This window comes from Pseudopipra pipra, chromosome 1, assembly GCF_036250125.1.
Source record: "Pseudopipra pipra isolate bDixPip1 chromosome 1, bDixPip1.hap1, whole genome shotgun sequence".
In the NCBI taxonomy this organism is placed as follows: domain Eukaryota; kingdom Metazoa; phylum Chordata; class Aves; order Passeriformes; family Pipridae; genus Pseudopipra; species Pseudopipra pipra.
Window position 1 is genome coordinate 115,484,434 of NC_087549.1, and position 16,674 is coordinate 115,501,107.

At 37.3% G+C, this 16,674-nt stretch overlaps 1 protein-coding gene across 8 annotated transcripts in view; it reads left to right on the plus strand.

Moving 5' to 3' along the window:
* The window catches only part of SLC4A7 (solute carrier family 4 member 7), a 93,923-nt gene that overhangs the window by 25,835 nt on the left and 51,414 nt on the right, over window positions 1-16,674 (plus strand). For 7 of the 8 annotated variants that reach the window (XR_010434660.1, XM_064672646.1, XM_064672666.1 and 4 more), the window contains exon 2: window positions 9,525-9,606. Coding sequence is in view for 7 of the 8 variants with exons in the window: in XM_064672646.1 (XP_064528716.1) it covers window positions 9,525-9,606 (82 nt within the window). In the remaining variant the exon portion in view is untranslated. Of the gene's footprint in view, window positions 1-445; window positions 653-9,524; window positions 9,607-16,674 lie in introns of those variants that run through there. The other variant, XM_064672622.1, reaches the window with a different exon arrangement.

Below are 16,674 nucleotides of genomic sequence, written 5' to 3' on the forward strand. Positions count from 1 at the left end.
AGGTTAATTGCAGCTAACAGCAAAGCTTTTTTACCTCTTCAACAGGAAAAAAAATAAATGAGGGGTTCTCTTTTTAGGAAGCCCTGGTTTATTTTGTCAAACAAGAATATATGGCTTGTGTAAAAAAAACCACCTGCTTTATAATGGATATTCAGTGAAAGGTTGATAATGCAGCAATAAACACACTTAGCAGATGTTTGACTTCTGGGTTGTTCTGTTCTGGGACCTGAGGTACAAATGTGTTTTCATTTTGTAGTGCTAATGAAGTCTTGGATCAGAGCAAAAATATTATCTTGGAGCTGTTCTTAGCAGCTGCTGATACAGAAAATGTTAAGTCTGGAACTCTGTTTCAGTTCCTTTTTTGGTATTCTCTGAGCTGGAATTGAAGGCACGCCGTCTTACCCATTCTGCTGCTGTGCGACCCTGCAGTAGCTGTAATCAGTGGCCTGGGAGATGAGAGACTGGAGCGGGAGCGATTGGCTGGAGAGCAATTTCCCGGAGTACATCTGTGTCAAGCAGAGCGAGCTAAAGCAGTCATGTATGCGCAGGCTCTGATCTCTTGGGAGGTTCATTACAGGGTCTCGTACAAGGGCATTCTCCGCTTCTGCACATCAGCATGGAAGAAGCTCGTCAAGGGAAGAAAATGCAACCTGTATGTAAATAGCAGCTGTATTACTTAATAATGGCTCAAACGTGCTTTGGTGCAAGTGACATGTAACAGCTGTGTCTCAGAATGGTGTGCTACCTTAGACTCACCAGTTGTGGAAGAAATTTTTGAAAGATCTGGTGATAGAAATAATACTTTGAGTACAGATTTCTGTATTAGGGAAGATATTTGCTCTGTTGTTGAAATTGCTTAATCATAGTAACCAACTTAATTCAGAAAGAAAATATACTTTTACAATTGTGAGAGCATACTACCAGGTTTTGAGAGTGGTTGAGTGTTTTGTGTTGGGTTATTTTTTATTTTTCTTTTGCATTATTTTGAGTCAGCCTTTTTTAATTTGAAGGTTATCAGCTGTGGCTTTGAGTGATTCTATGCAGGTATAGCAGGGATGTTTCTGGTAGTGAATCTTGAAATAATCTATTGATTGTTCTTTTTTGACCAAAAAAAAAAGGGAACTTAATTAGCTATGTAACTGAGGTAAAATGATCACGGAGATAGCATTTTCTTCAGACCTCAGTGGCACAGATAAAAAACTCCATTTGTGGGGATTTGTATAATGAAGCAGTGAATTCTAATATTAGTATCACAAGCTATTGCTTAGCACTTGTATGGGTTGTTGTTACCTCTGCCATGTAACTGCAATGCAGTGTTGTAACAGGGTTTACTACTTTAAGAGTTTCCTGGAAACTAAAACTTAGGGAATGGAATTTTCCTAAGCTGTAAAGCTTTACAGATTCCTGAATTATTTTATATAAATTTTATAAAACGACAAGTAAATTTTCTCTTTCCCTGTGTGAGCATAAGATGTTAGAGTTTGATTTAGACATGTTAAAATGCATCAGATTGCAGTGGCCTTTTGTTTGTAAGGGTCTCTGTAGAACAGTGATCGATTTTTGATTTTCATTATGATGCTACTTTTGGCTCTGGACGCAGCACTCTATCAAGCATGCATATGCCTAGAAGACTAGGTAATGATATGAGGTGGCTCGTTATAAGGATTCTGGTACTTCTGCTTTTTTTAACTGTAATTTCAGAAATTTAAGTGAATGGCGATGTGGATTTTTTTTTTGAATGAAATTTAGTCCTGTGAGGCAGTGATAAAAAACAACTTTGTAAAATAGCTACTATAATATTAGATATGCAGTTTGATATGTTGTGTTGGATTGGTGACATTATTTGCTAAGATTATGCAAATAAATAATTTTAAATTATTTGGTAAATTAATGGTAAATTTTCTGGCTTGCAGAACACTCACATTGACTTCAAATGGGCTTCTAATTTTAATCAAGTATTTACTTGTGTTTTAGTCATACTTTGCTAGGAAATAAGCCATCCTTTTTTCTTGCGTTTGTTCTAACCCAGGTTTTTTTACGAATTGCTGTGGTGTGTCATAGTTGACAGCCATTCATAATTGTGACCAGTCTCTTGGTGTTATGCTTCCTTTTCTTTCTGACTTTTTCTCCCAGTTTCATGTTCTGGTCTGATTAACACAGACACTTTGTTTACTGTTCAGAGATGTGTTTGATTTGTCTGGGATGGGACATGGCTTCTCTTGCAGGTTGTGGTGCTAAGTGTCACCCTGGCTGGAGTAACACCTGCTAGAAGTATTGAGATAAAACTGCTTATAAACATTAGATTTCAGTGGTATGAGAAGCAAAACATTAACATGTTTAGAGTCATTTTTCCTGAAAGGGTTTGGGGTTTGTGGTGTTTTTAAAGTAGTACATATACATATCTTTACTGCCATCCACATAGAGTTTTGGAAAGTAAAAGTAAAATGCAACTTGTGGAGAGTCTGACTGAAGTCTGTTTATGTCTATTGGACATACTTGTCCAAACAAGGTTTGTATAGCTGCTGTGTTTCTTGTAAGTCTCCTAGAAGCAGATTGGTCAGATGTATTTAGTAGGGTAAGCTGAGCAGCTAATTAGAGGATTAGCAGGCTAGGAAAACTTGTCTAAGTATTTCTAACCTCTTTCGTTATGGCTGTGGTCTTGCTGAAATCTAAATGTTAAACCTTCAGGCGAGGCTCTGAGTTGCTTTGATTAGGATGGATCTTCATTTACATGTGAGGATTATTGTATACAATAGTAATTGTACAGCCACAGATAAAATTCACAAGAAAAGGGGGTGTGTGCGTGTGTGGTGACACTAAAGCCATAGAGCTGTACTAGAGTCTTTACTGTAGTGCTTGAGCAATACACGATGCTAAGATAGTAGTGAAAAAAAATCTGGAAAGCAGCTGCTCCTGTGCAAATGAGACCATAGAAAATACAACTAAGGGGGAACCCATCAATATGGTATGCTTCCTATTTTAAACCTGGCAAGTGTTCTGTTTGTGAATTATTATTAATTGTGCTCTCATCCGTATATATTTAGAGGGCAAGGCCAGCTAAAAATTGTACTGTGACAAAATGAGGCAGGGCTCATTTATATTTGGTGCATTTTCCCTTGGCTGTTAGGCTGATGTGCTTGATTTAGAACTGGTAGTGTTTCATCACTCTGGCAGCTTCTGTAGATACAGTATTGCTGTGTAGAGGCTGTGCCCAAAGAACTTACTTCAGATGCATCTATAGGACTATTTAATGGACTGGGCAATACCTTCATTTACTGTTATTTAGAAAGAACTTTAATTTTTCATATCCTGGCTGTCCTTAAAGGAGGCAACAACCAGAGATGCCTGCCCTCCTTCCCACCGTGGGCTCACCTTACTTCTGGTTTAAAAGCAGACTCAGTTTGAAAGAAGTAAAACAATATATTTAGAACTAACCAAGTGCTGCTTTTAGTCGTTCCTGCAGATAAACCATGTCAAAAAGCCCTTTCTAATTTACTCGCTCTTAACTAAGGCTGCTCGGTGCTGTGTATGAGTAGCAGTGGGAGAGCTGTAGGGTAGACCTGATGATTGTCTGAGGTAGAATGATTGTCATTGAACTCTTCATACAGTAATCAAAGATGGTCTTATCAAATATATTTTTCTGGTTTCTTTTGTTATCACTTTCAGGGTTGCTGTCACTGGTAGACTTATCTCCTAATTTTGTAGGATTAGAACGCTGGTCTTGTCTGTTCCCCCCCTCCCTTCTTCTCCCCTTCCCGAACTATTAGTGGTTATTAACTTGCAGTTCTGGGAGGTTGCGTGGATAGAGAGGAGTCTGTATGTGCATTCTATAAATTGGAAATGTATTTTATTTCCGACCTACATGGAGTATTATGTGTGCTTAGAACAGAAATAGAGGCTTCTGAAGCAGACTGCTTTGGAAATGTGGCTGTGAAAATGAATCATGAATTGCCTTGCTGGTTCTTAATTATTTTGAAAAATATATTTCAATAGCTGTGTAACAAAACAAATGAATTAGTCTATCTATCTATCTATGAAAATTGTCAGTTTTAAAATATTTTTTATATATACATCCACATAACCTGGATACAGCTGCAAACTGAGGTTTTGTAGTTCCTCCTTGGTTATCTTTGAGATGTATGGTCAAAATGAAGGGTTTCTTTTTCATTGGTTCTTGAGCTAAACCTTTATTTTTGAAGCAGAGCAATATTAGAAGTATTCTGTTATTTAATTTTTTTGTTTGATTTGATCACTGGAGCCTTCCTTGATGGCTGTCTTCTGAATGCAGATCCAACAAAGGAGGGCTTATAATGAAACAGAAATCCTGCTTAGGCTATGCTTCCTAGGTTTACACTCATTCTGTTTACACTTGTTGCTGTAGGCCTCTACTGTTGTGTTGGATGGGTGGTTTGATCCAGCTTAACTGCTCTCCTATATACTGATGATGAAGGAAGAAAGAGCAGTATATGAAGAACAAATGTGATGTTGATCTCAGTTGGTAAATCTACAGTAGCATGCTTATAGAGATTTGCCAGTTGGGTCTGTAAGCAGTGTGTGCTCCTGCTTTGGGGGGAACGGCTTGTTGGTGCCACATTCCAGCCGAAGAGCTAAATCCTGTCTGCCAGATCTGGTGTCTCTACAAAAGCAGAGATGTATCCATGGGTTCTTGTGGGAAGGAGAAGGGAAATTACTTGCTTTCTCTTCAAGCCAGAGAGGTTGGGTTATAGTTACAGTCATAAAACAGTATGTAGGTTCACTGTGATGGTGTATGCAGTTGTATTAGAATATTATTAAAATAAGAACTACTACACTCTTGGCCAAGGACAGATGTATATGGGAAAAAAGTAGATATGAATACATCCCCTCTCTACTCTGCCCTGAGTTGGGGTTAGTTGTTTTTTTAATTGGTTGGTTTTGGTTTTTTTTTTTCTTAGTTTTTTTTTTCTTCATTTGCACCTACTTTAATAAATGCTGCAGCGAAGCTTCTTTGTAGCATGAAAGTGGTAGTGTAATTTTTTTCTGGGGGTGAGAGAGGAGGGATGATGGTGGATGTGGGGTTTTTTTGTTTGTTTTTGCCCTCTCCCACGGCCTACTTACTTATTTCCATGAGCACTAGTGCTGTCTCTTCTGGTGCTGCAAGTCTCTCAGTAATTCTGCTGGGGAAGAACTTTGATCTGAGAGAGTGTAAATGGAGCACATGAACATTGGCTTAGTTAAGTGATGTTCTTAAATGTTGAGCTCAAATTATTCTCAAAACAATTATTGAATGGCCTGTAGATTTCAAAGGTTTACGGTTAGCTGTATCAGCCATTTATGATCACTGTCTTAACACCAGAAATGAATTGACTGAACTGTATTTCAGGTACCTTAAAAATGTGCTGCTAGCAAGTTGTCTGTCTTGGAAGTGGTTATTCAGTGATGCACTTTGGCAGCGTGCCTGTCTGAAGTCTGTCGTGTGTGTGACTGCATAAGGTTAAGTGAGTTGCATGGTGAGAAGAGCTTGTACAGATGACCGTGGAAACTTGCCTTTGGAGTTAATACTCTGTGCGTCATGTTTGTGCTAGTCCACTATGTGGTAGCTAACACTGCTGGAGGTTGTCAGTTCTTCCAAACTTTAGGAACTTTCCTTCATGGTTCATGCAATTTAGGATTGACTCTTTTTTTCAACAGTACTTTTAAAAAACATGTAGCACTAATATTGTAGATATAAAAAGTGTATTGTACTAAATGATGACAGATGTTTGACAAGGTGAAGTGTTAATTTCTAACACTTGAAGTGAATTTCTGGGTGCTCGTTTGTCTGCAAAGGGGAATTACTCTTTCCTCCTGGACTGAGAAAAACCATTCAAAAGTCAGAGGTGGCAAGAGGAATTCTACTGGAAGTCTGGTAGAACACAGAGTGTTGATCTGATCTGCAGCAGTTGAAAAGGGATTTCATTTTCATGCTGGTGAGAGTTAGAAAGCTGAGAAGACAGGTTCTAATGTATGTAGGCACCTCTGGCTGAATATGAAGGTTTTACTGGAGGGTTGTTTCTACAGTATGTTTGTGTTAGGAAAAAGTAAGCATACGTAGTGTATCTTAATAGAATGTACTAGGCTTTTACTTTTCTCCCCCCTCCCCCAATTTGAAGTATGCTGGATTTGTTCTGTTTTTATAAATTACTATCTCCTTAAAAAAAGAAAAAAGACAAACCAAACGTGAAGACTTAATCTTGCTCTGGGGTACCTTAGTTGCTGCTTCTGTTGGGTTTTTTCCCTTCTCAGTTGTTCTGTCTCTTGACTGGAAATGAAAGTTACATACATTCTAAGTCTTGAATTTTACTTTGGCTCATCTTCAGCAGCTGTATTTGGGCATCTGTGGGATTATTGCATGTAAAGTTTCACATAAAGTGGCTGGTAAACTGCAGAGGAATGCTTGCTTTAAGCTCAAGTCATTCTCTGTGCCTAAAAAAGGGAAGTTGACAAGTTCTCAACAATCCCACTGCTCTTTGTTTATGTATGTAAAAAGTTCAGAAAGTAGAAGAGAGAACTAAAATGGCAGCTGTAATAGTTTTCCCTCGCTTTTGTGCCTTCAACTGGCATGATAGATCTAGAATTACTGGAAACGTGTGCCCTAGAGACTTTATTTTTAACCAGGAAAAGGTTGTAGTTTGGAATTACTTTTATAGAGTATTTGAATATTTTTGGTTTTTTTACCTGACCTAAGGCAAAAGTATCTCATACTGGGATTTGCTCTCGGCATTGCAAACAGATATGTTAAAATGATGCTTTGTGTTTTCCTGAACAAAGGCTGTAAATTATATGCTTTCTTCATGTATGATATTTGTGGTTGTTGATGGTTTATTCTTGGAAGAGTCTTTGCATATGTTGAGTACTTTGAGATAGTGATAGAACCGTTTGCAAGGGCACACGTGCCTTCCTGTAATCTAATCTTAAAAGTCATATTACTTTACACATTATGTGGTTTTTGAAGGCTGCTTCTATATGTTTGAGTTTGGCAAAGAACCTCTTTTACTAAAACAAAGGATGATAAATATTCATAATATGATGTAGGGCATACAGCAAATACTGTCTCAAAATGTTATTGGGAGATAAAAATCTTTTCTTGTGTGTGTATTTTCTGCAGTGTGTATGTAGTTTTCTATTGGTATGCAGTAGTTTGTATAATCTGGAGAAAAACTTTGTCTTCCTTTATTGCTCAAAAACTCTGTGTTTGACCAGATTTCAAGGGTCCTAAAAGGACTTTGAGGATGGGTGTATTTAGATACAGGATTTTTTTTTTGTAGTCTGTGGCTATATCAGTGAAGGTAATTATGGAACAGGTTTTGATAGCAATTTTCCTGTTATTAGTTTTGTGTTTTTTTTTTTTTTTCTCTCACATGTGATAAAATGAGATAGTTTAGAGGATTTGTGATTCTTCCATCTATATGCATCTCTATTTGGAGTTTAATGGTAATGTTCAAGATTACTGTGTGTATCTGTTTCTGTGAACTGGAGTGTATTACAATATATTTGATTTTGTTGTGTAGGAGACAGGAAATACTATTCCCCCACCCCCCATCACTCTCCCATCATCTTACCATGACACTTTTCAGATTTCTGCCAATCCTTCATTAATAGGTCCTTGTAACATTTTCACACATTTGTCCAACAGACGTGACTTTGGTTTAATCACACCAATTTTTTTAATTGTAGCTGTGTGAAGTGTGCAGGAATTTTGATTTTTCTACCCTACATGAAAAACTACTTTTGCAATGCAGCAGTAGTGACAAAGTTTAGGTTATGGTGTAATGCCTTCCTTGAAAACCCTATTTTTGGGGACACAACTCAGAGTCAACCTTTATTTAGTTTTCAGAGGCTTGTTCTGCCATGTGCCACTCTTTTTTTTTCTCTTGTATTCTTGCTTATTTACATAGTGCCAACTGCTGTTGGTTTTTTTTTTGCGGTCTAGCTGTCTTTAACCTTTTTTTAAACCTCATCTGACTTTTTTGTTCCCAGTATGTGGTGTCTGTCATCTTCATATTCTTTAATGTCTTTTCCCCAACAGGCAAACTAAGATTTAGATTTATTTTGGTGTGTGTTTGTATGTGTGCACAATACACTGTAGTAAATATCTTTTTTTATTAAGACTGAGGAGCTACATGTCCAAAACCAGCTTTCTCTGGGGGTGGGACCTGCTACAGTTTGTTTTAGCTTAAACCTGTTAAACAGGTATGTTGTTTTTCATCCTTGTCGCTTTCCTGTGAGATGACAAACTTGTTCTATATATAAAGCAATTGCATAATTCTAAGACCAAAGTTTAGGTGAGTGTCAACAATGTTAGGGTTCCCAGTCCCTGTAAGACTCCGGATTTAGGCTTCTGTTTTTTTCCTCAGGAAAAGTTACTTTAGTGAACTGATCCAGTGGAAAACTAATTAAGTTGTTATTAAAACAGCTAAAAACATAAAATCCATTGCTTAAGCGCTTTTTATCTGATGCCATGGTTGTTAGGTCTGGTTTAAGGAAAAAAGCATGTGCCCAAGGGAGCAGAAAGAGCAGGGACAACAACTCAGAGTCAACCTTTATTTAGCAGTTAGTGTGCCCTTATACTTGGATGTAAAGCACTACCCTTAGGCTGTGGGTCTTTTGGAGAACCAGTTCTGTCAGGAGGCTGTAATTTGTGAACTGTTAAAAGTGGACTGTATTCTAAGGAATGCAAACACACGCAGAAAGGCAAGTTTAATGTTATTTTTGATGTCAGGTCTGAGATGAGATTGAGATTTCTGCTGCTCAGTTAATTTCTGTCAAGACTGAGCAAAGGGACTGTTTTAAGGTTTTACATTATGAGTGGTGTGATCTCAGTAGTAATGGAATCTGACCAGGTCTTCTTGAAACTTCTGCTTTTTAACTTTGTACCTAAAAAAAAAAAGTGAATGCCTAAAAAAAAAAAGTGAATTAGGTAGGGATGTGGTTAACAAGCTGGCTGTTGAAACCTGAGTGAAGCAGTTATTTTCATCTTTCCAGAGTTGCTGGTGTAGGAGAGGCCCCCAAGTTGTGTAACTTAACCCTTTTGCTACCCCTTTGTTCACAAAAGCTTCTTATTTGTGCTGGAAAATCTCAGGAATTGTCCTCTAAGCAGATGAGTTCAGGATCTCTGAATGTCAAGTTATGTAACTTCCTATTAATTTCCCAGTTGTTTTATTAAAGTAGATTGATTGCTGTTGAATAAAAAACTAAAAGAATACTGCACTCCTGAAATGTATGTCCTAACCATTTATACGATGAAATCAAGAGCAGTGAAAAAGCAAATTGCCTGGTATTTAGCCTGTCTGTTGATTTACTCTCGTTTTCCTTCAATATAGGGTAACGTTTTCTTGAAGAATTGGATGGGTAGATTTTCAGTGATGTTTTCATTCTCAATTTCTAAGCGGTGAAAATGTACTGGTTTAGAAAACTTTGGTATACTGTTTCAGAACATATTTAGAAATTTAGGAAAAAATTAGTTCTACTTAATTTTAACTTAAACTTGTGTCTTCTTTCTTCAGGGTCACGATGAAGAAGCTGTTGTAGATATGGGCAAAATCAGCTCTACTATCAATACAAATTTTGAGAAGGAAGAACTAGAGAGTAAGTTTGTGGTGGTTTTCTGTTTGTTTAACACGCATTTTTTGCCTAGGGATAAAAGATGTATTTTCCATGCTAAAAGGAATCAGAATTTTATGGCTATCGTGAAATTCTAGCGAATAAAACTAGCGAAAGATAGAGATGACCTGCCCTGTGTTTTTGGTCTCCGTGCATGCTGGTAAATACTCACTGTTGTTCAAATCTGTCACAGAAGAAAATTAAAAAAAAAAATTTCTTTATGAAGCTTTCCAAGGAAAACTTGCTTCTGAGATTTAGGTTTGAAAAACTGATTGCTGTTGGTAAGTAATTTTCCAGCATGAGTGATGTCAAGTTCTGCAGAATCAAAACTCAGGAAACAGGGGTCATGAGGGAGATATTTGTTTTGTTTTCTGAAAGTTAAGTATTCTTGTGATTATGGTCATGCACTTTAAATACTGAGAGTCTGAACAGATGGGTAACAGTGCTTCTGGTTCCATAGTAAACTGTCCATGCCACAATCTGCAGAAGGTTACAGCACTATGGAATCCTGTTGGTCTTCATTATTTGACTCAGCATTTTGCATTTAGCGGTGAAAATAGCACTGTTTTAGTTTCATGTAGCAAAATGTAAAATTAGATACTTCATCTAAGACACAATTTCTTTCTTATTTGTAGAGGAATTAGATTGAGATGAAGATTCATGGATGCTAATTAATGAATCCAGAGGAAAAAGCTAGAGAGATCCAGTGTTAAAATCTTAGTTGTCTTTCATATAGAATGCTCTGAAGCTTAATTAACATTTGCAGAATGCTAGAAGACTATCAGTGGATTCACTAAGTAGTAGTGGCTCTTACTGCTGTAGAACGCTGGAGAGAGCCATGACAGCAGCAGTTTCTAGCTGAAAGAAGTTGATTTAGGTTGCTGTCACATTTTTCTTATACCATCAAGAGATGGTTTAAAATGATTAAAGTTGTTTGTTGCTGTTGCAGTCATACTCTTGCTCTATCCCTTCATTCTCCTACTCTTTTTTGTCTTGTGCTAACACTCTCCTTTGTCTGACCGTACCATAAGCCTGGTTAAGTATGTTAAGCCAGTGGAAAATGTAACAGCCCTGACTAAGGAAGATGGTCAAGCTCTCAGCTGTTGAGCATCCCAAACTGATTTGCCACGCAGATGGATGTGTGCCAGTGCTGAGCAGAGGAAGGAAGTATGAATGTAAGGCTGAGAGGTGCAGTGGTGGAGGCTGTGACAATGCCGGTTTAGATGGGGTTGAGCGGTGGGGAAACCACTGCTTTGGCTATTTCTGCAATTAAATCTTCAGTGCAGATTTAAGCTGTCTCCTCCTTAATTTCCTTCTCTTGCTTTTCTCTGGGAGATGACCCAGAGAAAGCATGTGTATGTTTTGCAGGCAGGCAGGGGTTAAAGGGGAAGCAGGCATCCAGCTGGAGTGGTGTGCTGGGCAGCAGCCTGAGCAGCTGTAATGCCTCAACCACAACGAATGACATGGGAATGTGCAGCCAAATAATTTCCCCAGTCTCTTTCATAGCACATTGTAGGAGTGCCTCAACTAGTACAACACTGTAGTTACCTGAGATACTGGGTGGGAAGGCAGGGGGTTCAGGCTGCTTGAGGCAATTTAAGCACTGACTGTGGAAAGTACCCTTGTCTTACCCACAGCCAAAGAATAAATTAAGGTAAAATGAAGACTTCTGTCTGATGAGCAATTGAGTCAGCAGTTAAAAGGAGAAGGCAAGATCTCACTGTCCTCACCTTGCTCTTAGTCATGCAGCTTTATCTTTCCTTTTACTACATCTCACTCTTTTTGGAGTGACCCAGTGTAAATGTCTCAACACAAACAGAGGTTAAACAAATAACTAGTAAGAATCATCTGACAAGGTTGACAAGAAAAATGTATTCCAATAGGATTATCAAATATCTGAAGCTTGATATAGGCACACATTTTCACACATGAGTAGGAATTATTCACATATTTTGTAGTGTCTTCTATATTTTTAAGAATTTTTTTTTTACTGGTAGAGTGGCGAAAGGGAGGGACAGTATGTATTTTGACTTTAATCAGTGGAAATTGTTCCAAAGTAAGAACAAGTTTTTCTTTTCCTGTATGAAAGAGAAAGGAATGTAAGTGTGGTTGTTTATGACTCATATAGTTATCTTCTCAGAGATTCTTCAAATTCAGGGTATTCAGGATAAACTTATGTGAACTTAACAGCTCTGTTTACAAGATCATTATTTATGAGCTATTATGATGAAAGTAGGTATGTGGGATTTTGAGGTTTTGTTTTTAATTGTGGTATTAAAATCTTAAAAGGGGAGAAATGGAATTGTTGGCTGCAAGCAGTAAAGCAACTCCAATTAGTATTCTTTTTCATTTCTGACGTGAAGATTTTCCTGTAGGCTTAAGAAGACCTGTACTAAAGCATTAGGCATTGGAAGTGTTTTAAGACCTGAAACTATTTCAGTCCAGTCTTTCAGCATGTGTTTCTGGTGACTTGAAAAGCAGTTATAGGAATTTGGAACCTTTCCAGAAGTGTGTGTTGATATATTTTCAAGGAGAGGCAGCAAGCAGTAAATGCAGTTCAGCTATGATGTGAAGCACCAAACCTTTAAGAGCCAGCATGGACAGGTGATATTTAACTGCTTTAAAGTGTGTTGATAGATTTGCTGCTGTAGAAGGTATAATTTTGCTACTGATACTAAAGCAAAGGTTTCTTGTTGTTGTCAGTATTGAATATTAATATCTTCTGGAAATTTTGTGATGAAATGCTAATGGAAAGAGGGCCAAATGCTAAAGGGAAAAATAGTTCTTGGATTTAGGGCTTCTCAAGCTCTGCATTCTATTTATGGTGGCTGGTAAAGTGTGGTACCTATCTGGAGTGACAGTGTTTAGTTTAGAAAGGTTAGGCACAGGCTATTTGCTTCCTAACACTTTTCCTGTAAAAGAGAAATGGTTAGAGACAGTAAATTGCAATTGTGGGCAGACTGTGTGTGTACTAAATAAAGGTACTGCACTTTGCTGAAGCTGTAAGGCCTTACTTTGAAATAACAAATGTCAGTTTACAGAAGAACTAGAAGAGGGAATAACATCTTAAAATAACCTTTTTAAGAGCACCTGATGTTCTTAACTTGATGCCAGGCTCTTTGAGATGCAATGAATGAGAGTAATAACAGAGTAAACCAGGAGGTGGAAGTAAGGCAAGAATATTAATGGCAAAGGTATTTTCTGTGATCTTGTTAAAGGTGTTTTCTCTTAAGAACCACGTTCAAGGAAGGTGTTCAAGGAAGATTTTCTTAAACCTATGTTACGATGTTTGGCTTGATACTACCGAGACCTGTCTTTTAAAATGTGTAGTTAATTTTCAGTCTTGATTTGAGGATACATCCACTAGATACAGTTTAAGGGAAAAGAGATGTATTCTATTACTCTTAGCAGACCAGTTACAAGCATAGCAAAGATAAGGAGTTTACATATAACAGAAGTTTTATTCCAGGAACAATCTGAGGTCAAGAATGTGTATCTTGGTAGGCTGGTTTTCTGTGGCATAAATCCAAGCAGCAGCTTCAAGAGTTAAGATGATTTAATAGCTACACTACTCTCACACGATCCTGTGGCAGGTGTAAGTAGTGTTTACGTTTCAAGTGACCCTTTCATCTCTTACACGTTGATGGTTTAGAGCCTTAATTTTTACTTATGAAAAAAGCTTAATCTTAGTTGACAATGACAGGTAATTAAATTTTTTCCTTCTCTATAAGTGAATATTGTGTATATAAGTGGAAGAGTTGCTCTACGAGTGTTTTGCAGTTTAAAGGGTTATGAGTCATTAAAAATTGTTTCAGTATTATGAAAGGGTTTTGGGGAACTAAGAATTATAGGGCAACTTGTAGTAGAATCTATTGCTGGGATTTTTTTTCAGGTGGCAGGTTTACTATTATTTTATTCTATAATATTAATACTAGCTACCTATTCTAGATGTATCTAAGTTTCAACTGTTCAAAAACCCATGAATTATTGCTGTCAAATCTTTTAAGAAAACAAGTTGTACAGGAGCAGGTAACACAAGTAATAAAACAGGACATTGTTGTTGCTGGTAGTTGAAGATTGTGCTTAGTTATGTTTTTGTGCTCTGTAATAGGCTGTACAGATTTGAATAGGCAGTACAGAACAGGTTTGTTATGGTGCTCAAACTGAGAATGAAGGCTTTAACCTTTAGGAGACCCCTTATGGTCTAGAAAAAGAAACATATTTAACAGGAAAAAAAATCTGAAATGGTTTCTTATGAAGTTGTGTCTTTTTATGTGGTCCACAAGTAGAAAAATGCAAAACTACTTTTGAAAACAAAAATAATTTAGGATGGCCATCAACGATTCTTGCAGAACACCATTTATCCATGCTCTTTGGTGATATCCCTGAATTGAGAAGATTCCCTATGTAATATTTTTCATATCTTAAAATATCAGGAAATAGATGCATTTGGCAAAACGATCCATTTAAGCAGTTGTACAAGAGAGGAGTGTGATCAAAATTATAAAGTGTCTGTATTAGTGACCCACAGATGAAGATAAAAAGTCTTCTTTGCGGAAGTTTTTTTTTAAATACTTAACATGCACAGTGTTACAAATGTAGAAGCCTTCTGTCCTTACAGGGCAGTGGAGGTATGTGTGATGGAGGCCTGATGATTTTTAATGTCCCTTCCAACCCAAATCATTCTTTGATTTTATGATGTGATTAGTGGACAAAGGGCCAGTCTTGGATCTTAGTGGGACTTTAGCTTGAATTGTGTCTTTCTAGGTTTTCTCTCCTCCAACAGAAACTACTCTCTGAAATTTTCTTGGGTATGTATCCTTTTTCCTGAGCTCTGCTGCAGAGACAGGCTGGACCAAAGACTTTCATCTCAGATAAAGTGTGGGGCCCAGCTCCCACAGTACCAAGTGCTGGCTCCTTTCCCAGGCAAGGGACATGGGTGCTGGCAGTGAACTACAGAGACCTGGGGTGCATGTATTGTGCCAGAATCCCTGTGTGGCTTTGCCAGCTGGCACTAAGCTTTTCCTATTACTGTTCCTACCTGCATGTCTAATGTAATTACTGATTATGGCTTTTTGAGTATTTGATTATGTCAAATGGAAATAGTGCATTTCTCTCTATGACTGCCCCTACCCACTCACATTTGGTTTCAAGTCAGAAAAAAATCACTTTTATGTGTAATGAGAAATCTAGCGTTTACTGCTTCTGTTAGCGTAATATAATGCTGTCTTTTGTTGTATAGAGAGAAAACACTCTTACTGAGCTGCCTTACCATATGCTGTGCTTACTGTGGTTTTGGATTATGCTTCTCCATTTTATCTATCCAAGTATAAAGAGTGTATTCTCAGATATACTTAATTACTAGGAGCAGTAGGAGATTTCGGAGTACAGCTTAGGAGATGTTGTGGATTCTAAAATATGCTGCACTGTGGAGAACCTTTGGGTTCCAGCTATGGCATATAGCTATCCTGTGAAAGAATTTTCTTTACTCCCTTATACAGATTTGGTTTGAAAAATTTATCTCAAATGTTTAATTCTGAAAGCAAGAGATAGCTTTTGTCAGATAGTTCTTTTAATAAAGCGCAGAGTCCTCGGTAACTAAAGTTTATACAATAACTGAAAAATGCTCTTCGTGTTAAAATATTCAGTTTATGTCTTGTGCAAAGAGTTTCACTATCAATATTAATTTATGTGTTTAATTGTGCATTCTTCAGAAATGAGGTATTACTTTTAATTAGAAAATTAGAGAATTAACACAGAAGTATTTTCAGTGAATTACTGACTTGAGTGAATTTTCAGAATTTTCATTATAAATAAACAAGGTGGGGGGAGGGCGGTGTGTGTGTGTGTGTAAATGAGGGATTCTTCTTGTTCCTTAAGTTTTGCCAGAGCAGGGACTATTTGGAGAAGACCTGTGGGTTGTGAAGTTTTTTGGGGCATGAAAAGACTTTTTTGTTCTCACACTTATTTCTTGCATCCACTTTAGGTAATTTTTCCCATTTGTGTGCTTCTACCTTCAGAGCAGTCCTGTGACTGAAAAGGTAGAATTTGTGCTGATAGATTGTGTTGAGCTTATTTTTGTGCATACAAGTACTCTGTGACGTAAGAGAAATTAATGTCAAGGCATGAGATGCTATGTTCCAAATCTTTCCTACTAGGGTAATGCATTCAGAGATGTCAGTTAAGAGACAACAAAACAGCTGGGTTTTTTCCCCCCATTTTATGATCTAAAGGAATAAATTAGGATCTCTCCTGCAGATTCTCCAGTTTTTCCATAATTGAATGCTTTGTATTGGGGCAAGATAGACAAAGACATTATTTGATTAAGTAAAGGCTTCTGTTTAAAATAAATGATATATCTTCAGATTATGATTTGAAGACTTTCAGAAAAAAACAGTAATTCTTGTCACTAAGTTTTTGTCTTCAGCAGACTTGGGAGTTTATTGAGAAGATGGGGTCAGACTCTTGTTGGAGGTGCATTGTGAAAGGGTGAGGGGAACCACATGAAGATGAAGTATTGGAAGTGATGATTGAATACTTAAAAAATTTTTTTTCATGCAGTATATTGCTATAGATTGTTATAGGTTGCCCGAGAGGCTGTAGAATATATATCCTTAAAGGTACTAAAAGCTTGGCAGGTTGTCATCCTAACCAACCTGATCAAAAAGATGGCTTCAGCTTTGAAGTTGGCTGTACTTTGAGCAAGATTGGACCAGGTAGCTCACCTCTCTGATGGTCCTTACATCCATCAATAATATATGATCTCTCTTAGTTCAAATTTCTAAGTAACAGGAATTGAGAATTCACATAGATATACACTTGAATTTTTTTCCATTATTAACATGTGGTGGAAGAATATTATTGTTTGTATGAAGCTTAAAAGGCATCTAACCAAAGAAAAGAGAAAATTCTGTGTGGAATTGTACTTCAAGCGTTGCCAAATCAGAGGATTTTTGGATACGTGTTTTTGATCTCTCAGACTTCAGAAGTCTTCTACCATTTTCATAGGAGCTTTGGGGAGAAATTGGGAAACTTAAAGCATTTTCTTTTTTG